This window comes from Neoarius graeffei, chromosome 24, assembly GCF_027579695.1.
Source record: "Neoarius graeffei isolate fNeoGra1 chromosome 24, fNeoGra1.pri, whole genome shotgun sequence".
Taxonomy (NCBI): Eukaryota; Metazoa; Chordata; class Actinopteri; order Siluriformes; family Ariidae; genus Neoarius; species Neoarius graeffei.
Window position 1 is genome coordinate 59,528,501 of NC_083592.1, and position 20,784 is coordinate 59,549,284.

Consider the following 20,784-nt stretch of genomic DNA (forward strand, 5'->3'; position numbering starts at 1 on the left):
AATGACGACGTGTCCTTAAATCCTGCTGGAAGGGGCCCGTCTGATAGCAGCACCAAAAACGAGGCATTCATGCGTTGCAGGAGGGTGCTTTACATGGCTACCTTCAACGCATGCACCATCCGAAAAGACTCAAGAGTTAGTGAGCTGACCCACTGCACAAGATCGCTTGGCATCAAGGTTCTGGGAATCCAGGAGCACAGACACATCCATCCATCCGAGCTCAGCTACACCCGCACTGAAGACCATTTCTTAATCACCTCTTCGGCATGGAGGAACGAGGCACAGGCGGCAACAGGCGGAGTAGGTTTCCTACTTAGCAATCGTGCGAAGAGAGCATTGTGCGATATCCGCTCATATTCGTCCAGGATTCTGCTGGCTGTTTTTGCTGGAAATCCTGCCATGTCAGTCATAGTTGCGTATTCTCCTATGAACGTCTCAGATCCAGCTGACATCGACCAGTTTTATAGACTTCTATGCGCAGCAATCCAAGATACCCCGGCACACAATTTCTTGGTTATTCTTGGAGACTTCAATGCAAGACTTGGACCCGAGGATGCTCGTTACCCATTCCACCAGTCTACGAACAGGAACGGTGAATACCTAGCCGAGTTACTCACGGAGAATAACCTCATTGCATCGAACACAAGCTTTAAGAAGCGTCCTGGAAAACTGTGGACATTTGAGGATCGTGCCACCCAAGCCAAGAAACAGTTAGACTATATCATGACGAGAAAAAAGTGGCATAATAGTGTACTCAACTGTGAGGCTTATAACGGCTTTGCTAGCATTGGCTCCGACCACTGGTTGGTTTCCATTAGACTGCGCCTGAGTTTGCAGGCGTCCAAGCAGCAACCGAAACGTGCTCGCTATGTCTGGAAAAGCTTGACCGTGTCTCCTGAAATACAAGCCCAGTACACTATTGAGGTGAAGAACCGCTTCCAGGCTTTAGAGATGACTGAGGATCAAACCGAGAGTTACCAGAATTTCATAGATGCCATTGCTGATGCAGCTAAATCCTGCATTCCCCTCAAGGCAAGGGTAAACAAGCCATGAAGATCTAGTCATCCCGCCGTGGTAGAAGCGCGTGAAAAATTGGACTATGCAATCAAGTCCCAGAGTTCATCTGACGAGATTGTCCGCGCGAGGAACGAGCTGTATATGACCGTCTGCAAGCTGAAGATCTGGAAGAGAAAGCTGCTAGGATTGAAGCTGCAAGCGCTGACTGTCAACACAGCAAAGCATGGCAAGTGATAAACAAAATAAGTGGACGGAAGAAGAAAGCTGAAGGCGGTCACGTGTCCGGAGCTAGTCCGGAGGAACGGATTTCTACATGGTTTACACACTTTAAAAATCTCCTTGGTTGAGTACCGGACATCGATGGAGAGGACGATGTTATCGAAGATGTCATTCCAGATCTTGATATAGACGATGGCCCCTTTTCCATGGACGAATTTACGCGTGTAAAGAACTCCCTAAAGGTGGGAAAAAGTCCTGGACCCGATGATATTCCCCCTGAAGTGATCAAGAACTGCGACTTGGATGATATTATTATCAAGTTTTGCAATCAGGCTCTCATGCACGAAGCAATACCCAGGCAGTGGTCCCTTTCAGACATCTTCCCCGTACCAAAGGCTGGCAACATGTCACTTCCTGACAATTATCGCAGGATAAGCTTAAACTGTATCATCATAAAGATGTATAACCGCATGATCTTGAACAGGATCCGAGGTTCAATCGATCCCTTCCTCCGTGACAGTCAGAATGGTTTCCGAGAGGGCAGGTCTACAGTCAGCCATATCCTGGCACTGAGGAGAATCCTTGAGGAGACTCGAAAGAACAACCTTCCAGCCGTACTAACATTCGTAGATTTCAAGAAGGCGTTTGATTCCATTCATAGAGGAAAGATGATCAGGATCCTAAGGGCGTATGGTATCCCTCCGAGGCTATTAAGGGCAATCGAAGTAATGTATTCCAACACGCGTGCAAAAGTTGTAACTCCTGATGGAGATACTGAGGAGTTTGCTATTACCGCTGGCGTTTTGCAGGGCGACACCCTTGCCCCCTTCTTGTTTGTCATCGTCCTAGACTATGCTCTTCGAATGGTGATCAAAGACAGAGTTAGAACTGGGCTTCACAGTGAGACCTAGGCGCTCAAGCAGACATCAAGCAATTGTCATTACAGACCTGGCTTTTGCCGATGACATCGCATTGACATCAAATGACGCAACCCAGGCGTAAGATCTTCTAGCCTCCGTCGAGAGAGAGTGCTGCCAAATAGGGCTAGTCCTCAATGACCGGAAGACCAAGGTAATGACACGTAACATGACCCTTCCGTCTCCTATCCTCACAAGTGACGGGATGGCTCTCAAAGTAGTGGAGGACTTCAAGTACCTGGGTTCATGGGTCAACTCCAGCGAACAGGATATCAAGGTTCGCAAGGCCCTTGCCTGGCAGGCCCTCAATTCGATGAGTAACGTGTGGAAGTCAGGGGTAACTGCGAGCCTCAAGCGTAGGCTTTTTGTGGCTACCGTGGAGTCAGTTCTGCTCTACGGTTCTGAGTGTTGGTCACTCACGTCAACTTCTGAAAGATCCTTGGATGGCTGCTACACCAGAATGCTATGCACGGCGCTAAACATCAACTGGCAGGACCACATCACCAACGAGGAACTCTACGGAAACCTCCCAAAAATATCCGACAAGGTGGCATGGTGATGACTCGTCTCGTCGGGCATTGCTTCCGACACAGCGACATCACCGCCTCCAAACTCCTACTGTGGGAACCATCACATGGTCACAGAGGCAGAGGCCGTCCCGCGGCCACCTTCGTGGACACACTAAGGAGGGATGTTGGTGCCACCAGCACGACCGAGCTTAAAACCTGCCTGGCGGATCGACACGATTGGAGCGTCCGGCGTGCGGCTTGGCTGTGGCCGCCGTGACCGATAAATGAAAATTCTCATGATTATATTACAAATGTAAGGTTGTTAATCCAGTTTCTTCACTGTTTGTTTCTTTATTTATTTATTACTTATTTTCTGTCTGATCCTATTGGAAATATTTGTAAAAAGAAGCAAAATTATACACTCAAACTAAACTTATTTTTTACTAAATTAAATAATCCCAAATCTCTGAGTGAAACACACACACACACACACACACACACACACACACACACACACACAATCAGGGCTCTCGTCAGATCCTGGCAGTGACCACATGGATCTCAGTCCAGAAAAATCCTAAATCACAGGAATTCTGCTGAAGCCACGCCCACAAACTCCCAGCAGGCCAAGGGGAGGAGCCTGAATGAGTGTGAGAATCCCACAGCCGCTTGTGATCACAGATATTCTGATGTTGCAGGATCACTCTGTGATTGTCACTGACTCATGCTGCTGATGGTTGGAGTGACCCTGGGTTCCATACAGCAGATGTGTTTCCTGCCATCATTAACCAGGACTGGCAAATTTCCAACATCAGCTACATGTAACAGACCCAAAACTCGCCAAAAACATTCAGCCTTGTTTCAAAAAAAAGAAAAAAAAGAGAGACATTTGTCTGCTTCTCCGAGTCTGTCCGAGGGGAAACAAGGTCACTGTGGTGCATGTGTGTTTCTGATTACACACATTAATCCCTCTTTCCCTCTCACAGGCTTTATAATATAACTTACAATACAAATTACCTGATAGGTATTTTTACATAATTAAAAAAAACATTCAAATAGCATGTGTGTGTATTTCTTTTGATGTGATACTATCTGCCAAATCATTGCACTCATAGCGTGTGCTCCACAGAAACATTCTGCAACAATTATCATAGCCCTGAGTGTAATTTCCCAGATGTGTGTGTGTTGCATTGATAGGAATCCAGACTCATTATTCACAAATGCGTGTGTAATTCAACTATAGGAGCCAAACACAATTAATCCTCACAGAGCGGTCAAATTCATGTTAATGTTCTCTCTCTCACACACACAAGGGAATTTCAAACCCACGCATTTCTTTCCCACTAATTCATGAGTGTATTTGATATTCAACCATATCGTGCTTTCAGGGAAACCAAATACACACCCACCCACCCACACACGTATACACACACACACACACACACACACACACACACACACACACACCAAAAGCTACAACTAATAATTTCGGTCAACAATGAGCCTGTTTTCATCTGCAGTACCAAAAAATTCCACAAAAAAAAATGAGAGGACAAAGGCAGCACTTAGTATGTCTCCTCAGGCGTATAATAATGAATATGGTACACACACACACACACACACACTTGTACTTCTATCTTTGTGGAGACTCTCACTGACATAATACATTCCCTCGCCCCTTACTTCAACCATCAAAACTAAATGCCTAACCCCACCCCTTACCCTAACCTAAACCTCATTCTGACCTCATCCCTAAAACTGAGTCTTAAGCCTCAAACAGCCCTTTGAAGAAGTCAAGGCCAAACAAAATGTCCTCAAGTCACAAAAACGTTCCAACTCTTTTGGTTAAAAGCCTATTCTGGTCCTCAATATGTAGCAGGTGCAAGTACACACACACACACCTGGTTGTGCTGATCAAATTCATAGTCTATAAGTAACTGTGATTATATACAGATTATTCTGTCAAGCTTAAATAACTTATTTATTAAAATTTGTGTGTGATGTAAATAAACATTTTCTCCCATCACATTCTCAGTCTCTCTCTCCCTCCTAGCGTCCCTCTGTCCTCCTGTCTCTCCCGCTCTCCTAGCATCCCTCTGTCCTCCTGTCTCTCCTTGCATCTCTGTCCCATGCCTTTCTTTCCTAGTATCTCTCTGTCCTCCTGTCTCTCCCTCCTAATTTCTCTTGGTCCTCCCGTCTCTTTTCTCCTAGTCTCTCTCCCATTGCCTCCGTCCTCCCGTCCCTCCCTCTCTCCTTGCGGCTCTCTGTCCTCCTGTCCTTCCCACTGTCCAAGAGTTTGCCCATCCTCCTGTCCCTCCTGCTCTCCCTGCAGTTCTCTGGTCTCCTGTCCCGCCCTCTCTCTCACTGACTCTCTGTCCTTCTGTCCCTCCCTCTCTCCCAGTGCCTCTCTGGTCTCCTGTCCCTCTCTCTCCCCCACCATCACTCTGGTCTGCTGTCCCTCCCTCTCTCCCACCATCTGTCTGGTCTGCTGTCCCTGCCTCTCTCCCACCGTCTCTATGGTCTGCTGTCCCTCTCTCTCTCCCACCATCTCTATGGTCTGCTGTCCCTCCCTCTCTCCCACCGTCTCTATGGCTTGCTGTCCCCCTCCCTCTCTCCCACCGTCTCTATGGTCTGCTGTCCCTCTCTCTCTCCCACCGTCTCAATGGTCTGCTGTCTGTCCCTCTTTCCCAGCATCTCTATGGTCTGCTGTCCCTCCCTCTCTCCCAGCGTCTCTCTGGCCTCCTGTCCCTCCCTCTCTACCACCGCCTCTATGGTCTGCTGTCCCTCCCTCTCTCCCACCATCTCTATGGTGTGCTGTCCCTCCCTTTCTCCCAGCGTCTCTCTGGCCTCCTGTCCCTCCCTCTCTCCCAGCATCTCTCTGGCCTCCAGTCCCTCCCTCTCTCCCAGTGTCTCTCTGGTCTGCTGTCCCTCCCTCTCTCCCACCATCTATATGGTCTGCTGTCCCTTCCTCTCTTTCCCAATCTCTCTGGTCTGCTGTCCCTACCTCTCTCCCAGCATCTCTCTGGCCTCCTGTCCCTCCCTCTCTCCCAGCATCTCTCTGGCCTCCTGTCCCTCCCTCTCTCCCAGCATCTCTCTGGCCTCCAGTCCCTCCCTCTCTCCCAGTGTCTCTCTGGTCTGCTGTCCCTCCCTCTCTCCCACCATCTATATGGTCTGCTGTCCCTTCCTCTCTCTCCCAATCTCTCTGGTCTGCTGTCCCTCCCTCTCTCCCAGCATCTCTCTGGCCTCCTGTCCCTCCCTCTCTCCCAGCATCTCTCTGGCCTCCTGTCCCTCCCTCTCTCCCAGCATCTCTCTGGCCTCCAGTCCCTCCCTCTCTCCCAGTGTCTCTCTGGTCTGCTGTCCCTCCCTCTCTCCCACCATCTATATGGTCTGCTGTCCCTTCCTCTCTCTCACAGTCTCTCTGGTCTGCTGTCCCTCCCTCTCTCCCAGCGTCTCTCTGGCCTCCTGTCCCTCCATCTTTCCAAGCGTCTCTCTGGCCTCCTGTCCCTCGATCTCTCCCAGTGTCTCTCTGGTCTCGTGTGCCTTCCTCTCTTCCAGAGGATCTCTGTCCCTGTTCCTCTCACTCACTGACTCTCTGTCCTTCTGTCCCTCCCTCTCTCCCAGTGCCTCTCTGGTCTCCTGTCCCTCTCTCTCCCCCACCATCACTCTGGTCTGCTGTCCCTCCCTCTCTCCCACCATCTGTCTGGTCTGCTGTCCCTGCCTCTCTCCCACCGTCTCTATGGTCTGCTGTCCCTCTCTCTCTCCCACCGTCTCTATGGTCTGCTGTCCCTCCCTCTCTCCCACCGTCTCTATGGTCTGCTGTCCCTCTCTCTCTCCCACCATCTCTATGGTCTGCTGTCCCTCCCTCTCTCCCACCGTCTCTATGGCCTGCTGTCCCCCTCCCTCTCTCCCACCGTCTCTATGGTCTGCTGTCCCTCTCTCTCTCCCACCGTCTCAATGGTCTGCTGTCTGTCCCTCTTTCCCAGCATCTCTATGGTCTGCTGTCCCTCCCTCTCTCCCAGCGTCTCTCTGGCCTCCTGTCCCTCCCTCTCTCCCACCGTCTCTATGGTCTGCTGTCCCTCCCTCTCTCCCACCGTCTCTATGGTGTGCTGTCCCTCCCTTTCTCCCAGCGTCTCTCTGGCCTCCTGTCCCTCCCTCTCTCCCAGCATCTCTCTGGCCTCCAGTCCCTCCCTCTCTCCCAGTGTCTCTCTGGTCTGCTGTCCCTCCCTCTCTCCCACCATCTATATGGTCTGCTGTCCCTTCCTCTCTCTCCCAATCTCTCTGGTCTGCTGTCCCTCCCTCTCTCCCAGCATCTCTCTGGCCTCCTGTCCCTCCCTCTCTCCCAGCATCTCTCTGGCCTCCAGTCCCTCCCTCTCTCCCAGTGTCTCTCTGGTCTGCTGTCCCTCCCTCTCTCCCACCATATATATGGTCTGCTGTCCCTTCCTCTCTCTCACAGTCTCTCTGGTCTGCTGTCCCTCCCTCTCTCCCAGCGTCTCTCTGGCCTCCTGTCCCTCCATCTTTCCAAGCGTCTCTCTGGCCTCCTGTCCCTCGATCTCTCCCATTGTCTCTCTGGTCTCGTGTGCCTTCCTCTCTTCCAGAGAATCTCTGTCCCTGTTCCTCTCTCTTTTATTGTCTGTCGTCCTCCTGACCCTCCGTCTCTCCCTGCATCTCTCCAGTCTCCTGTCTTTCCCTTTCTCCTAGTGTCTGTCTGTCCTCATGCCCCTCCCTCTTTCTGAGTGTCTGTCCATCCTCCCGTCCCTCCCCTTCTCCCTGCAGCTCTCTGACCTCCCATCCCTCTCTCTCTCCCAGCGTCTCTCTGGTGTCCCGTCCCTCCCTCTCACCCAGCACCTCTCTGTCCTCCTATCCCTCCCTCTCTCTCAGCATCTCTCTGGCCTCCTGTCCCTTGCTCTCTCTCAGCATCTCTCTGGCCTCCTCTCCCTCCCAGTGTCTCTCTGGCCTGTCCCTGTTCCTCTCTCTTTTATTGTCTGTCATCCTCCTGACCCTCCCTCTCTCCCAGCGTCTCTCCGGTCTCCCGTCCCTCCCTGTCTCCCAGCGTCTCTCCGGTCTCCCGTCCCTCCCTGTCTCCCAGCGTCTCTTCGGTCTCCCGTCCCTCCCTCTCTCCAAGCCTTCTTTTGGTCTCCCGTCCCTCCCTCTCTCCCAGCGTCTCTCCGGTCTCCCGTCCCTCCCTCTCTCCCAGCGTCTCGCCGGTCTCCCGTCCCTCCCTCTCTCCCAGCGTCTCGCCGGTCTCCCGTCCCTCCCTCTCTCCCAGCGTCTCGCCGGTCTCCCGTCCCTCCCTCTCTCCCAGCGTCTCTGCGGTCTCCCGTCCCTCCCTCTCTCCCAGCGTCTCTGCGGTCTCCCGTCCCTCCCTCTCTCCCAGCGTCTCTCCGGTCTCCCGTCCCTCCCTCTCTCCCAGCGTCTCTCCGGTCTCCCGTCCCTCCCTCTCTCCCAGCGTCTCTCCGGTCTCCCGTCCCTCCCTCTCTCCCAGCGTCTCTCCGGTCTCCCGTCCCTCCCTCTCTCCCAGCGTCTCTCCGGTCTCCCGTCCCTCCCTCTCTCCCAGCGTCTCTCCGGTCTCCCGTCCCTCCCTCTCTCCCAGCGTCTCTCCGGTCTCCCGTCCCTCCCTCTCTCCCAGCGTCTCTCCGGTCTCCCGTCCCTCCCTCTCTCCCAGCGTCTCTCTGGCCTCCCGTCCCTCCCTCTCTCCCAGTGTCTCTCTGGTCTGCTGTCCCTCCCTCTCTCCCACCGTCTATATGGTCTGCTGTCCCTTCCTCTCTCTCACAGTCTCTCTGGTCTGCTGTCCCTCCCTCTCTCCCAGCGTCTCTCTGGCCTCCTGTCCCTCCATCTTTCCAAGCGTCTCTCTGGCCTCCTGTCCCTCGATCTCTCCCAGTGTCTCTCTGGTCTCGTGTGCCTTCCTCTCTTCCAGAGGATCTCTGTCCCTGTTCCTCTCTCTTTTATTGTCTGTCATCCTCCTGACCCTCCCTCTCTCCCAGCGTCTCTCCGGTCTCCCGTCCCTCCCTGTCTCCCAGCGTCTCTCCGGTCTCCCGTCCCTCCCTGTCTCCCAGCGACTCTTCGGTCTCCCGTCCCTCCCTCTCTCCATGCCTTCTTTCGGTCTCCCGTCCCTCTCTCTCTCCCAGCGTCTCTCCGGTCTCCCATCCCTCCCTCTCTCCCAGCGTCTCTCCGGTCTCCCGTCCCTCCCTCCCTCTCTCCCAGCGTCTCTCCGGTCTCCCGTCCCTCCCTCCCTCTCTCCCAGCGTCTCTCCGGTCTCCCGTCCCTCCGTCTCCCAGCGTCTCTCCGGTCTCCCGTCCCTCCCTCTCTCCCAGCGTCTCTCCGGTCTCCCGTCCCTCCCTCTCTCCCAGCGTCTCTCAGGTCTCCCGTCCAACCCTCTCTCCCAGCGTCTCTCCGGTCTCCCGTCCCTCCCTCTCTCCCAGCGTCTCTCAGGTCTCCCGTCCCTCCCTCTCTCCCAGCGTCTCTCCGGTCTCCCGTCCCTCCCTCTCTCCCAGCGTCTCTCAGGTCTCCCGTCCATCCCTCTCTCCCAGCGTCTCTCCGGTCTCCCGTCCCTCCCTCTCTCCCAGCGTCTCTCAGGTCTCCCGTCCCTCCCTCTTTCCCAGCGTCTCTCCGGTCTCCCGTCCCTCCCTGTCTCCCAGCGTCTCTCCGGTCTCCCGTCCCACCCCCTCTCCCAGCGACTCTCCGGTCTCCCGTCCCTCCCCGTCTCCCAGCGTCTCTCCGGTCTCCCGTCCCTCCCCGTCTCCCAGCGTCTCTCCGGTCTCCCGTCCCTCCCCGTCCCCCAGCGTCTCTCCGTTCTCCCGTCCCTCCCAGCGTCTCTCCGGTCTCCTGTCCCTCCCTCTCTCCAAGCCTTCTTTCAGTCTCCCGTCCCTCCCTCTCTCCCAGCGACTCTCCAGTCTCCCGTCCCTCTCTCTCTCCCACCTTCTCTCTGTCCCTCCCTCTCTCCCAGCGGCTCTCTGTCCCTCCCTCTCTCCCAGTGTCTCTCTGGTCTCCCGTCCCTCCCAGTCTCCCAGCGTCTCTCCGGTCTCCCAGCATCTCTCCGGTCTCCCGTCCCTCCCTCTCTCCCAGCGGCTCGCCGTCTCTCCCAGCGGCTCGCCGTCTCTCCCAGCGGGTCTCCCGTCCCTCCCAGCGGGTCTCCCGTCCCTCCCAGCGGGTCTCCCGTCCCTCCCTCTCTCCCAGCGGGTCTCCTGTCTCCCGTCCCTCCCTGTCTCCCAGCGTCTCTCTGGTCTCCCGTCCCTCCCTGTCTCCCAGCGTCTCTCCGGTCTCCCGTCCCTCCCTCTCTCCCAGCGTCTCTCCGGTCTCCTGTCCCTCCCTGTCTCCCAGCGTCTCTCCGGTCTCCCGTCCCTCCCCGTCTCCCAGTGTCTCTCCGGTCTCCTGTCCCTCCCTCTCTCCAAGCCTTCTTTCAGTCTCCCATCCCTCCCTCCCTCCCTCCCTCCCTCCCTCCCAGCGTCTCTCCGGACTCCCATCCCTCCCTCTCTCCCACCTTCTCTCTGTCCCTCCCTCTCTCCCAGCGGCTCTCTGTCCCTCCCTGTCTCCCAGCGTCTCTCCAGTCTCCTGTCCCTCCCTGTCTCCCAGCGTCTCTCCGGTCTCCCATCCCTCCCTGTCTCCCAGCGTCTCTCCGGTCTCCTGTCCCTCCCTCTCTCCAAGCCTTCTTTCAGTCTGCCGTCCCTCCCTCTCTCCCAGCGTCTCTCCGGTCTCCCGTCCCTCCCTCCCTCTCTCCCACCTTCTCTCTATCCCTCCCTCTCTCCCAGCGGCTCTCTGTCCCTCCCTGTCTCCCAGCGTCTCTCCGGTCTCCCGTCCCTCCCTGTCTCCCAGCGTCTCTCCGGTCTCCCAGCGTCTCTCCGGTCTCCCGTCCCTCCCTCTCTCCCAGCGGCTCGCTGTCCCTCCCTCTCTCCCAGCAGCCCTCCCTCTCTCCCAGCGGCTCGCCGTCTCTCCCAGCGGCTCGCCCAGCGGGTCTCCCGTCCCGCCCAGCGGGTCTCCCGTCCCGCCCAGCGGGTCTCCCGTCCCTCCCTCTCTCCCACCTTCTCTCTGTCCCTCCCTCTCTCCCAGCGGCTCTCTGTCCCTCCCTCTCTCCCAGCGTCTCTCCGGTCTCCCGTCCCTCCCTGTCTCCCAGCGTCTCTGCAGTCTCCCGTCCCTCCCTCTCTCCAAGCCTTCTTTCCGGTCTCCCGTCCCTCCCTCTCTCCAAGCCTTCTTTCCGGCCTCGGGTCCCTCCCTCTCTCCCGGCGTCTCTCCGGCCTCGGGTCCCTCCCTCTCTCCCGGCGTCTCTCCGGCCTCGGGTCCCTCCCTCTCTCCCGGCGTCTCTCCGGCCTCGGGTCCCTCCCTCTCTCCCGGCGTCTCTCCGGCCTCGGGTCCCTCCCTCTCTCCCGGCGTCTCTCCGGCCTCGGGTCCCTCCCTCTCTCCCGGCGTCTCTCCGGCCTCGGGTCCCTCCCTCTCTCCCGGCGTCTCTCCGGCCTCGGGTCCCTCCCTCTCTCCCGGCGTCTCTCCGGCCTCGGGTCCCTCCCTCTCTCCCGGCGTCTCTCCGGCCTCGGGTCCCTCCCTCTCTCCGGCCTCGGGTCCCTCCCTCTCTCCCGGCGTCTCTCCGGCCTCGGGTCCCTCCCTCTCTCCCGGCGTCTCTCCGGCCTGCCGCCCTCTCTCCCGGCGTCTCTCCGGCCTGCCGCCCTCCCTCCCGGCGTCTCTCCGGCCTGCCGCCCTCCCTCCCGGCGTCTCTCCGGCCTGCCGCCCTCCCTCCCGGCGTCTCTCCGGCCTGCCGCCCTCCCTCCCGGCGTCTCTCCGGCCTGCCGCCCTCCCTCCCGGCGTCTCTCCGGCCTGCCGCCCTCCCTCCCGGCGTCTCTCCGGCCTGCCGCCCTCCCTCCCGGCGTCTCTCCGGCCTGCCGCCCTCCCTCCCGGCGTCTCTCCGGCCTGCCGCCCTCCCTCCCGGCGTCTCTCCGGCCTGCCGCCCTCCCTCCCGGCGTCTCTCCGGCCTGCCGCCCTCCCTCCCGGCGTCTCTCCGGCCTGCCGCCCTCCCTCCCGGCGTCTCTCCGGCCTGCCGCCCTCCCTCCCGGCGTCTCTCCGGCCTGCCGCCCTCCCTCCCGGCGTCTCTCCGGCCTGCCGCCCTCCCTCCCGGCGTCTCTCCGGCCTGCCGCCCTCCCTCCCGGCGTCTCTCCGGCCTGCCGCCCTCCCTCCCGGCGTCTCTCCGGCCTGCCGCCCTCCCTCCCGGCGTCTCTCCGGCCTGCCGCCCTCCCTCCCGGCGTCTCTCCGGCCTGCCGCCCTCCCTCCCGGCGTCTCTCCGGCCTGCCGCCCTCCCTCCCGGCGTCTCTCCGGCCTGCCGCCCTCCCTCCCGGCGTCTCTCCGGCCTGCCGCCCTCCCTCCCGGCGTCTCTCCGGTCTCCCTCCCTCCCTCCCTCCCGGCGTCTCTCCGGTCTCCCTCCCTCCCTCCCTCCCTCCCTCCCGGCGTCTCTCCGGTCTCCCTCCCTCCCTCCCTCCCGGTGTCTCTCCGATCTCCCTCCCTCCCTCCCTCCCTCCCGGCATCTCTCCGGTCTCCCTCCCTCCCTCCCGGCGTCTCTCCGGTCTCCCTCCCTCCCGGCGTCTCTCCGGCCTCCCTCCCTCCCTCCCGGGGTCTCTCGGGTCTCCCTCCCGGCGTCTCTCCGGTCTGCCGCCCTTCCCTCCCTCCCTCCCTCCGTCCCGGCGTCTCTCCGGCCTGCCGCCCTCCCTCCCGGCGTCTCTCCGGTCTCCCTCCCTCGCTCCCTCCCGGCGTCTCTCCGGTCTCCCTCCCTCCCGGCGTCTCTCCGGTCTCCCTCCCTCCCGGCGTCTCTCCGGTCTCCCTCCCTCCCGGCGTCTCTCCGGTCTCCCTCCCTCCCTCCCGGCGTCTCTCCGGTCTCCCTCCCTCCCGGCATCTCTCCGGTCTCCCTCCCTCCCTCCTGGCGTCTCTCCGGTCTCCCTCCCTCCCTCCTGGCGTCTCTCCGGTCTCCCTCCCTCCCTCCTGGCGTCTCTCCGGTCTCCCTCCCTCCCTCCCGGCGTCTCTCCGGTCTGCCGCCCTTCCCTCCCTCCCTCCCTCCCTCCGGTCTGCCGCCCTTCCCTCCCTCCCTCCCTCCGGTCTGCCGCCCTTCCCTCCCTCACTCCTGTCTGCCGCCCTTCCCTCCCTCACTCCGGTCTGCCGCCCTTCCCTCCCTCCCTCCCGGCGTCTCTCCGGTCTGCCGCCCTTCCCTCCCTCCCTCCGGTCTGCCGCCCTTCCCTCCCTCCGGTCTGCCGCCCTTCCCTCCCTCCGGTCTGCCGCCCTTCCCTCCCTCCGGTCTGCCGCCCTTCCCTCCCTCCGGTCTGCCGCCCTTCCCTCCCTCCCTCCCTCCCGGCGTCTCTCCCTCCCTCCCGGCGTCTCTCCGGTCTGCCGCCCTTCCAACCCGGCGTCTCTCCAGTCTGCCGCCCTTCCCTCCCTCCCGGCGTCTCTCCGGTCTGCCGCCCTTCCCTCCCTCCCGGCGTCTCTCCGGACTGCCGCCCTTCCCTCCCTCCCTCCCGGCGTCTCTCCGGTCTGCCGCCCTTCCCTCCCTCCCGGCGTCTCTCCGGTCTGCCGCCCTTCCCTCCCTCCCTCCCGGCGTCTCTCCGGTCTGCCGCCCTTCCCTCCCTCCCTCCCGGCGTCTCTCCGGACTGCCGCCCTTCCCTCCCTCCCTCCCGGCGTCTCTCCGGTCTGCCGCCCTTCCCTCCCTCCCTCCCTCACTCCCTCCCTCCCTCCGGTCTGCCGCCCTTCCCTCCCTCCCTCCCGGCGTCTCTCCGGTCTGCCGCCCTTCCCTCCCTCCCTCCCGGCGTCTCTCCGGTCTGCCGCCCTTCCTTCCCTCCCTCCCTCCCGGCGTCTCTCCGGTCTGCCGCCCTTCCTTCCCTCCCTCCCTCCCGGCGTCTCTCCGGTCTGCCGCCCTTCCTTCCCTCCCTCCCTCCCTCCCGGCGTCTCTCCGGTCTGCCGCCCTTCCTTCCCTCCCTCCCTCCCGGCGTCTCTCCGGTCTGCCGCCCTTCCTTCCCTCCCTCCCTCCCGGCGTCTCTCCGGTCTGCCGCCCTTCCTTCCCTCCCTCCCTCCCGGCGTCTCTCCGGTCTGCCGCCCTTCCTTCCCTCCCTCCCTCCCGGCGTCTCTCCGGTCTGCCGCCCTTCCTTCCCTCCCTCCCTCCCGGCGTCTCTCCGGTCTGCCGCCCTTCCTTCCCTCCCTCCCTCCCTCCCGGCGTCTCTCCGGTCTGCCGCCCTTCCTTCCCTCCCTCCCTCCCGGCGTCTCTCCGGTCTGCCGCCCTTCCTTCCCTCCCTCCCTCCCTCCCGGCGTCTCTCCGGTCTGCCGCCCTTCCTTCCCTCCCTCCCTCCCTCCCTCCCGGCGTCTCTCCGGTCTGCCGCCCTTCCTTCCCTCCCTCCCTCCCGGCGTCTCTCCGGTCTGCCGCCCTTCCTTCCCTCCCTCCCTCCCGGCGTCTCTCCGGTCTGCCGCCCTTCCTTCCCTCCCTCCCTCCCGGCGTCTCTCCGGTCTGCCGCCCTTCCTTCCCTCCCTCCCTCCCGGCGTCTCTCCGGTCTGCCGCCCTTCCCTCCCTCCCTCCCTCCCTCCCTCCCTCCCGGCGTCTCTCCGGTCTGCCGCCCTTCCTTCCCTCCCTCCCAGCGTCTCTCCGGTCTGCCACCCTTCCCTCCCTCCCTCCCTCCCTCCGGTCTGCCGCCCTTCCCTCCCTCCCTCCCTCCCGGCGTCTCTCCGGTCTGCCGCCCTTCCCTCCCTCCCTCCCGGCGTCTCTCCGGTCTGCCGCCCTTCCCTCCCTCCCTCCCGGCGTCTATCCGGTCTGCCGCCCTTCCCTCCCTCCCTCCCGGCGTCTCTCCGGTCTGCCGCCCTTCCCTCCCTCCCTCCCGGCGTCTCTCCGGTCTGCCACCCTTCCCTCCCTCCCTCCCTCCGGTCTGCCGCCCTTCCCTCCCCTCCCTCCCGGCGTCTCTCCGGTCTGCCGCCCTTCCCTCCCTCCCTCCCTCCCTCCCTCCCGGCGTCTCTCCGGTCTGCCGCCCTTCCCTCCCGGCGTCTCTCCGGTCTGCCGCCCTTCCCTCCCTCCCTCCCTCCCTCCCTCCCGGCGTCTCTCCGGTCTGCCGCCCTTCCCTCCCTCCCTCCCGGCGTCTCTCCGGTCTGCCGCCCTTCCCTCCCTCCCTCCCTCCCGGCGTCTCTCCGGTCTGCCGCCCTTCCCTCCCTCCCTCCCGGCATCTCTCCGGTCTGCCGCCCTTCCCTCCCTCCCTCCCTCCCGGCGTCTCTCCGGTCTGCCGCCCTTCCCTCCCTCCCTCCCTCCCTCCCTCCCGGCGTCTCTCCGGTCTGCCGCCCTTCCCTCCCCTCCCTCCCGGCGTCTCTCCGGTCTGCCGCCCTTCCCTCCCCTCCCTCCCGGCGTCTCTCCGGTCTGCCGCCCTTCCCTCCCTCCCTCCCGGCGTCTCTCCGGTCTGCCGCCCTTCCCTCCCGGCGTCTCTCCGGTCTGCCGCCCTTCCCTCCCGGCGTCTCTCCGGTCTGCCGCCCTTCCCTCCCGGCGTCTCTCCGGTCTGCCGCCCTTCCCTCCCGGCGTCTCTCCGGTCTGCCGCCCTTCCCTCCCGGCGTCTCTCCGGTCTGCCGCCCTTCCCTCCCTCCCTCCCTCCGGTCTGCCGCCCTTCCCTCCCCTCCCTCCCGGCGTCTCTCCGGTCTGCCGCCCTTCCCTCCCTCCCTCCCTCCCTCCCTCCCGGCGTCTCTCCGGTCTGCCGCCCTTCCCTCCCGGCGTCTCTCCGGTCTGCCGCCCTTCCCTCCCTCCCTCCCTCCCTCCCTCCCGGCGTCTCTCCGGTCTGCCGCCCTTCCCTCCCTCCCTCCCGGCGTCTCTCCGGTCTGCCGCCCTTCCCTCCCTCCCTCCCTCCCGGCGTCTCTCCGGTCTGCCGCCCTTCCCTCCCTCCCTCCCGGCATCTCTCCGGTCTGCCGCCCTTCCCTCCCTCCCTCCCTCCCGGCGTCTCTCCGGTCTGCCGCCCTTCCCTCCCTCCCTCCCTCCCTCCCGGCGTCTCTCCGGTCTGCCGCCCTTCCCTCCCCTCCCTCCCGGCGTCTCTCCGGTCTGCCGCCCTTCCCTCCCCTCCCTCCCGGCGTCTCTCCGGTCTGCCGCCCTTCCCTCCCCTCCCTCCCGGCGTCTCTCCGGTCTGCCGCCCTTCCCTCCCTCCCGGCGTCTCTCCGGTCTGCCGCCCTTCCCTCCCTCCCGGCGTCTCTCCGGTCTGCCGCCCTTCCCTCCCTCCCGGCGTCTCTCCGGTCTGCCGCCCTTCCCTCCCTCCCGGCGTCTCTCCGGTCTGCCGCCCTTCCCTCCCTCCCGGCGTCTCTCCGGTCTGCCGCCCTTCCCTCCCTCCCGGCGTCTCTCCGGTCTGCCGCCCTTCCCTCCCCTCCCTCCCGGCATCTCTCCGGTCTGCCGCCCTTCCCTCCCTCCCTCCCGGCGTCTCTCCGGTCTGCCGCCCTTCCCTCCCTCCCTCCCGGCGTCTCTCCGGTCTGCCGCCCTTCCCTCCCCTCCCTCCCGGCGTCTCTCCGGTCTGCCGCCCTTCCCTCCCCTCCCTCCCGGCGTCTCTCCGGTCTGCCGCCCTTCCCTCCCCTCCCTCCCGGCGTCTCTCCGGTCTGCCGCCCTTCCCTCCCTCCCGGCGTCTCTCCGGTCTGCCGCCCTTCCCTCCCTCCCGGCGTCTCTCCGGTCTGCCGCCCTTCCCTCCCCTCCCTCCCGGCGTCTCTCCGGTCTGCCGCCCTTCCCTCCCCTCCCTCCCGGCGTCTCTCCGGTCTGCCGCCCTTCCCTCCCTCCCGGCGTCTCTCCGGTCTGCCGCCCTTGCCTCCCTCCCGGCGTCTCTCCGGTCTGCCGCCCTTCCCTCCCTCCCTCCCGGCGTCACTCCGGTCTGCCGCCCTTCCCTCCCTCCCTCCCTCCCGGCGTCTCTCCGGACTGCCGCCCTTCCCTCCCTCCCTCCCTCCCTCCCGGCGTCTCTCCGGACTGCCGCCCTTCCCTCCCTCCCTCCCTCCCGGCGTCTCTCCGGACTGCCGCCCTTCCCTCCCTCCCTCCCTCCCGGCGTCTCTCCGGTCTCCCTCCCTCCCTCCCTCCCGGCGTCTCTCCGGTCTCCCTCCCTCCCTCCCGGTGTCTCTCCGGTCTCCCTCCCTCCCTCCCTCCCTCCCGGCATCTCTCCGGTCTCCCTCCCTCCCTCCCGGCATCTCTCCGGTCTCCCTCCCTCCCTCCCGGCGTCTCTCCGGTCTCCCTCCCTCCCGGCATCTCTCCGGTCTCCCTCCCTCCCGGCGTCTCTCCGGCCTCCCTCCCTCCCTCCCTCCCTCCCGGCGACTCTCCGGTCTCCCTCCCGGCGTCTCTCCGGTCTGCCGCCCTTCCCTCCCTCCCTCCCTCCGTCCCGGCGTCTCTCCGGCCTGCCGCCCTCCCTCCCTCCCGGCGTCTCTCCGGTCTCCCTCCCTCCCGGCGTCTCTCCGGCCTCCCTCCCTCCCTCCCTCCCGGCGTCTCTCCGGTCTCCCTCCCGGCGTCTCTCCGGTCTGCCGCCCTTCCCTCCCTCCGTCCCGGCGTCTCTCCGGCCTGCCGCCCTCCCTCCCGGCGTCTCTCCGGTCTCCCTCCCTCCCGGCGTCTCTCCGGTCTCCCTCCCTCCCGGCGTCTCTCCGGTCTCCCTCCCTCCCGGCGTCTCTCGGGTCTCCCTCCCTCCCGGCGTCTCTCCGGTCTCCCTCCCTCCCGGCGTCTCTCCGGTCTCCCTCCCTCCCTCCCTCCCTCCCTCCCGGCGTCTCTCCGGTCTCCCTCCCTCCCGGCGTCTCTCCGGTCTCCCTCCCTCCCTCCCGGCGTCTCTCCGGTCTCCCTCCCTCCCTCCCGGCGTCTCTCCGGTCTCCCTCCCTCCCTCCCGGCGTCTCTCCGGTCTGCCGCCCTTCCCTCCCTCCCTCCCTCCGGTCTGCCGCCCTTCCCTCCCTCCCTCCGGTCTGCCGCCCTTCCCTCCCTCCCTCCGGTCTGCCGCCCTTCCCTCCCTCCCCTCCCGGCGTCTCTCCGGTCTGCCGCCCTTCCCTCCCTCCCTCCCTCCGGTCTGCCGCCCTTCCCTCCCTCCGGTCTGCCGCCCCTCCCTCCCTCCCTCCCTCCCTCCCTCCCTCCCGGCGTCTCTCCCTCCCTCCCGGCGTCTCTCCGGTCTGCCGCCCTTCCAACCCGGCGTCTCTCCAGTCTGCCGCCCTTCCCTCCCTCCCGGCGTCTCTCCGGACTGCCGCCCTTCCCTCCCTCCCTCCCGGCGTCTCTCCGGTCTGCCGCCCTTCCCTCCCTCCCGGCGTCTCTCCGGTCTGCCGCCCTTCCCTCCCTCCCTCCCGGCGTCTCTCCGGTCTGCCGCCCTTCCCTCCCTCCCTCCCGGCGTCTCTCCGGACTGCCGCCCTTCCCTCCCTCCCTCCCTCCCGGCGTCTCTCCGGTCTGCCGCCCTTCCCTCCCTCCCTCCCTCCCTCCCTCCCTCCGGTCTGCCGCCCTTCCCTCCCTCCCGGCGTCTCTCCGGTCTGCCGCCCTTCCCTCCCTCCCTCCCGGCGTCTCTCCGGTCTGCCGCCCTTCCCTCCCTCCCTCCCGGCGTCTCTCCGGTCTGCCGCCCTTCCCTCCCTCCCTCCCGGCGTCTCTCCGGTCTGCCACCCTTCCCTCCCTCCCTCCCTCCCTCCGGTCTGCCGCCCTTCCCTCCCCTCCCTCCCGGCGTCTCTCCGGTCTGCCGCCCTTCCCTCCCTCCCTCCCTCCCTCCCGGCGTCTCTCCGGTCTGCCGCCCTTCCCTCCCGGCGTCTCTCCGGTCTGCCGCCCTTCCCTCCCTCCCTCCCTCCCTCCCTCCCTCCCTCCCTCCCGGCGTCTCTCCGGTCTGCCGCCCTTCCCTCCCTCCCTCCCGGCGTCTCTCCGGTCTGCCGCCCTTCCCTCCCTCCCTCCCGGCGTCTCTCCGGTCTGCCGCCCTTCCCTCCCTCCCTCCCGGCGTCTCTCCGGTCTGCCGCCCTTCCCTCCCTCCCTCCCGGCGTCTCTCCGGTCTGCCGCCCTTCCCTCCCCTCCCTCCCGGCGTCTCTCCGGTCTGCCGCCCTTCCCTCCCCTCCCTCCCGGCGTCTCTCCGGTCTGCCGCCCTTCCCTCCCTCCCTCCCGGCGTCTCTCCGGTCTGCCGCCCTTCCCTCCCTCCCTCCCTCCCGGCGTCTCTCCGGTCTGCCGCCCTTCCCTCCCGGCGTCTCTCCGGTCTGCCGCCCTTCCCTCCCTCCCTCCCGGCGTCTCTCCGGTCTGCCGCCCTTCCCTCCCCTCCCTCCCGGCGTCTCTCCGGTCTGCCGCCCTTCCCTCCCCTCCCTCCCGGCGTCTCTCCGGTCTGCCGCCCTTCCCTCCCTCCCGGCGTCTCTCCGGTCTGCCGCCCTTCCCTCCCTCCCGGCGTCTCTCCGGTCTGCCGCCCTTCCCTCCCCTCCCTCCCGGCGTCTCTCCGGTCTGCCGCCCTTCCCTCCCTCCCTCCCGGCGTCTCTCCGGTCTGCCGCCCTTCCCTCCCGGCGTCTCTCCGGTCTGCCGCCCTTCCCTCCCTCCCTCCCGGCGTCTCTCCGGTCTGCCGCCCTTCCCTCCCCTCCCTCCCGGCGTCTCTCCGGTCTGCCGCCCTTCCCTCCCCTCCCTCCCGGCGTCTCTCCGGTCTGCCGCCCTTCCCTCCCGGCGTCTCTCCGGTCTGCCGCCCTTCCCTCCCTCCCTCCCGGCGTCTCTCCGGTCTGCCGCCCTTCCCTCCCCTCCCTCCCGGCGTCTCTCCGGTCTGCCGCCCTTCCCTCCCTCCCGGCGTCTCTCCGGTCTGCCGCCCTTCCTTCCCTCCCTCCCTCCCGGCGTCTCTCCGGTCTGCCGCCCTTCCCTCCCTCCCTCCCGGCGTCTCTCCGGTCTGCCGCCCTTCCCTCCCTCCCTCCCTCCCGGCGTCTCTCCGGACTGCCGCCCTTCCCTCCCTCCCTCCCGGCGTCTCTCCGGTCTGCCGCCCTTCCCTCCCTCCCTCCCTCCCTCCCTCCCTCCCTCCCTCCGGTCTGCCGCCCTTCCCTCCCTCCCGGCGTCTCTCCGGTCTGCCGCCCTTCCCTCCCTCCCTCCCGGCGTCTCTCCGGTCTGCCGCCCTTCCCTCCCTCCCTCCCGGCGTCTCTCCGGTCTGCCGCCCTTCCCTCCCTCCCTCCCGGCGTCTCTCCGGTCTGCCGCCCTTCCCTCCCCTCCCTCCCGGCGTCTCTCCGGTCTGCCGCCCTTCCCTCCCCTCCCTCCCGGCGTCTCTCCGGTCTGCCGCCCTTCCCTCCCTCCCTCCCTCCCGGCGTCTCTCCGGTCTGCCGCCCTTCCCTCCCTCCCTCCCTCCCGGCGTCTCTCCGGTCTGCCGCCCTTCCCTCCCGGCGTCTCTCCGGTCTGCCGCCCTTCCCTCCCTCCCTCCCGGCGTCTCTCCGGTCTGCCGCCCTTCCCTCCCCTCCCTCCCGGCGTCTCTCCGGTCTGCCGCCCTTCCCTCCCCTCCCTCCTGGCGTCTCTCCGGTCTGCCGCCCTTCCCTCCCTCCCGGCGTCTCTCCGGTCTGCCGCCCTTCCCTCCCTCCCGGCGTCTCTCCGGTCTGCCGCCCTTCCCTCCCCTCCCTCCCGGCGTCTCTCCGGTCTGCCGCCCTTCCCTCCCTCCCTCCCGGCGTCTCTCCGGTCTGCCGCCCTTCCCTCCCGGCGTCTCTCCGGTCTGCCGCCCTTCCCTCCCTCCCTCCCGGCGTCTCTCCGGTCTGCCGCCCTTCCCTCCCCTCCCTCCCGGCGTCTCTCCGGTCTGCCGCCCTTCCCTCCCCTCCCTCCCGGCGTCTCTCCGGTCTGCCGCCCTTCCCTCCCAGCGTCTCTCCGGTCTGCCGCCCTTCCCTCCCTCCCTCCCGGCGTCTCTCCGGTCTGCCGCCCTTCCCTCCCCTCCCTCCCGGCGTCTCTCCGGTCTGCCGCCCTTCCCTCCCTCCCTCCCGGCGTCTCTCCGGTCTGCCGCCCTTCCTTCCCTCCCTCCCTCCCGGCGTCTCTCCGGTCTGCCGCCCTTCCTTCCCTCCCTCCCTCCCTCCCTCCCGGCGTCTCTCCGGTCTGCCGCCCTTCCCTCCCTCCCTCCCTCCCTCCCTCCCTCCCTCCCGGCGTCTCTCCGGTCTGCCGCCCTTCCCTCCCTCCCTCCCTCCCTCCCTCCCGGCGTCTCTCCGGTCTGCCGCCCTTCCCTCCCTCCCTCCCTCTCGGCGTCTCTCCGGTC

General features: G+C 64.9%; 2 protein-coding genes across 2 annotated transcripts in view; one reads left to right on the forward strand and one right to left on the reverse strand.

The window, feature by feature from the left end:
* The window catches only part of si:dkey-112e17.1 (uncharacterized), a 58,245-nt gene that overhangs the window by 25,501 nt on the left and 11,960 nt on the right, over window positions 1-20,784 (reverse strand). The gene's annotated exons all lie outside the window — the stretch shown is intronic.
* LOC132872856 (nuclear pore complex-interacting protein family member B3-like) lies at window positions 11,974-16,730 on the forward strand (the record flags this gene model as incomplete). The annotated part of the gene is made up of 3 exons (XM_060907962.1): window positions 11,974-12,097; window positions 12,207-12,511; window positions 16,686-16,730. Coding segments are annotated over 3 exons (474 nt in total), but the record flags the coding sequence as incomplete, so codon positions are not given.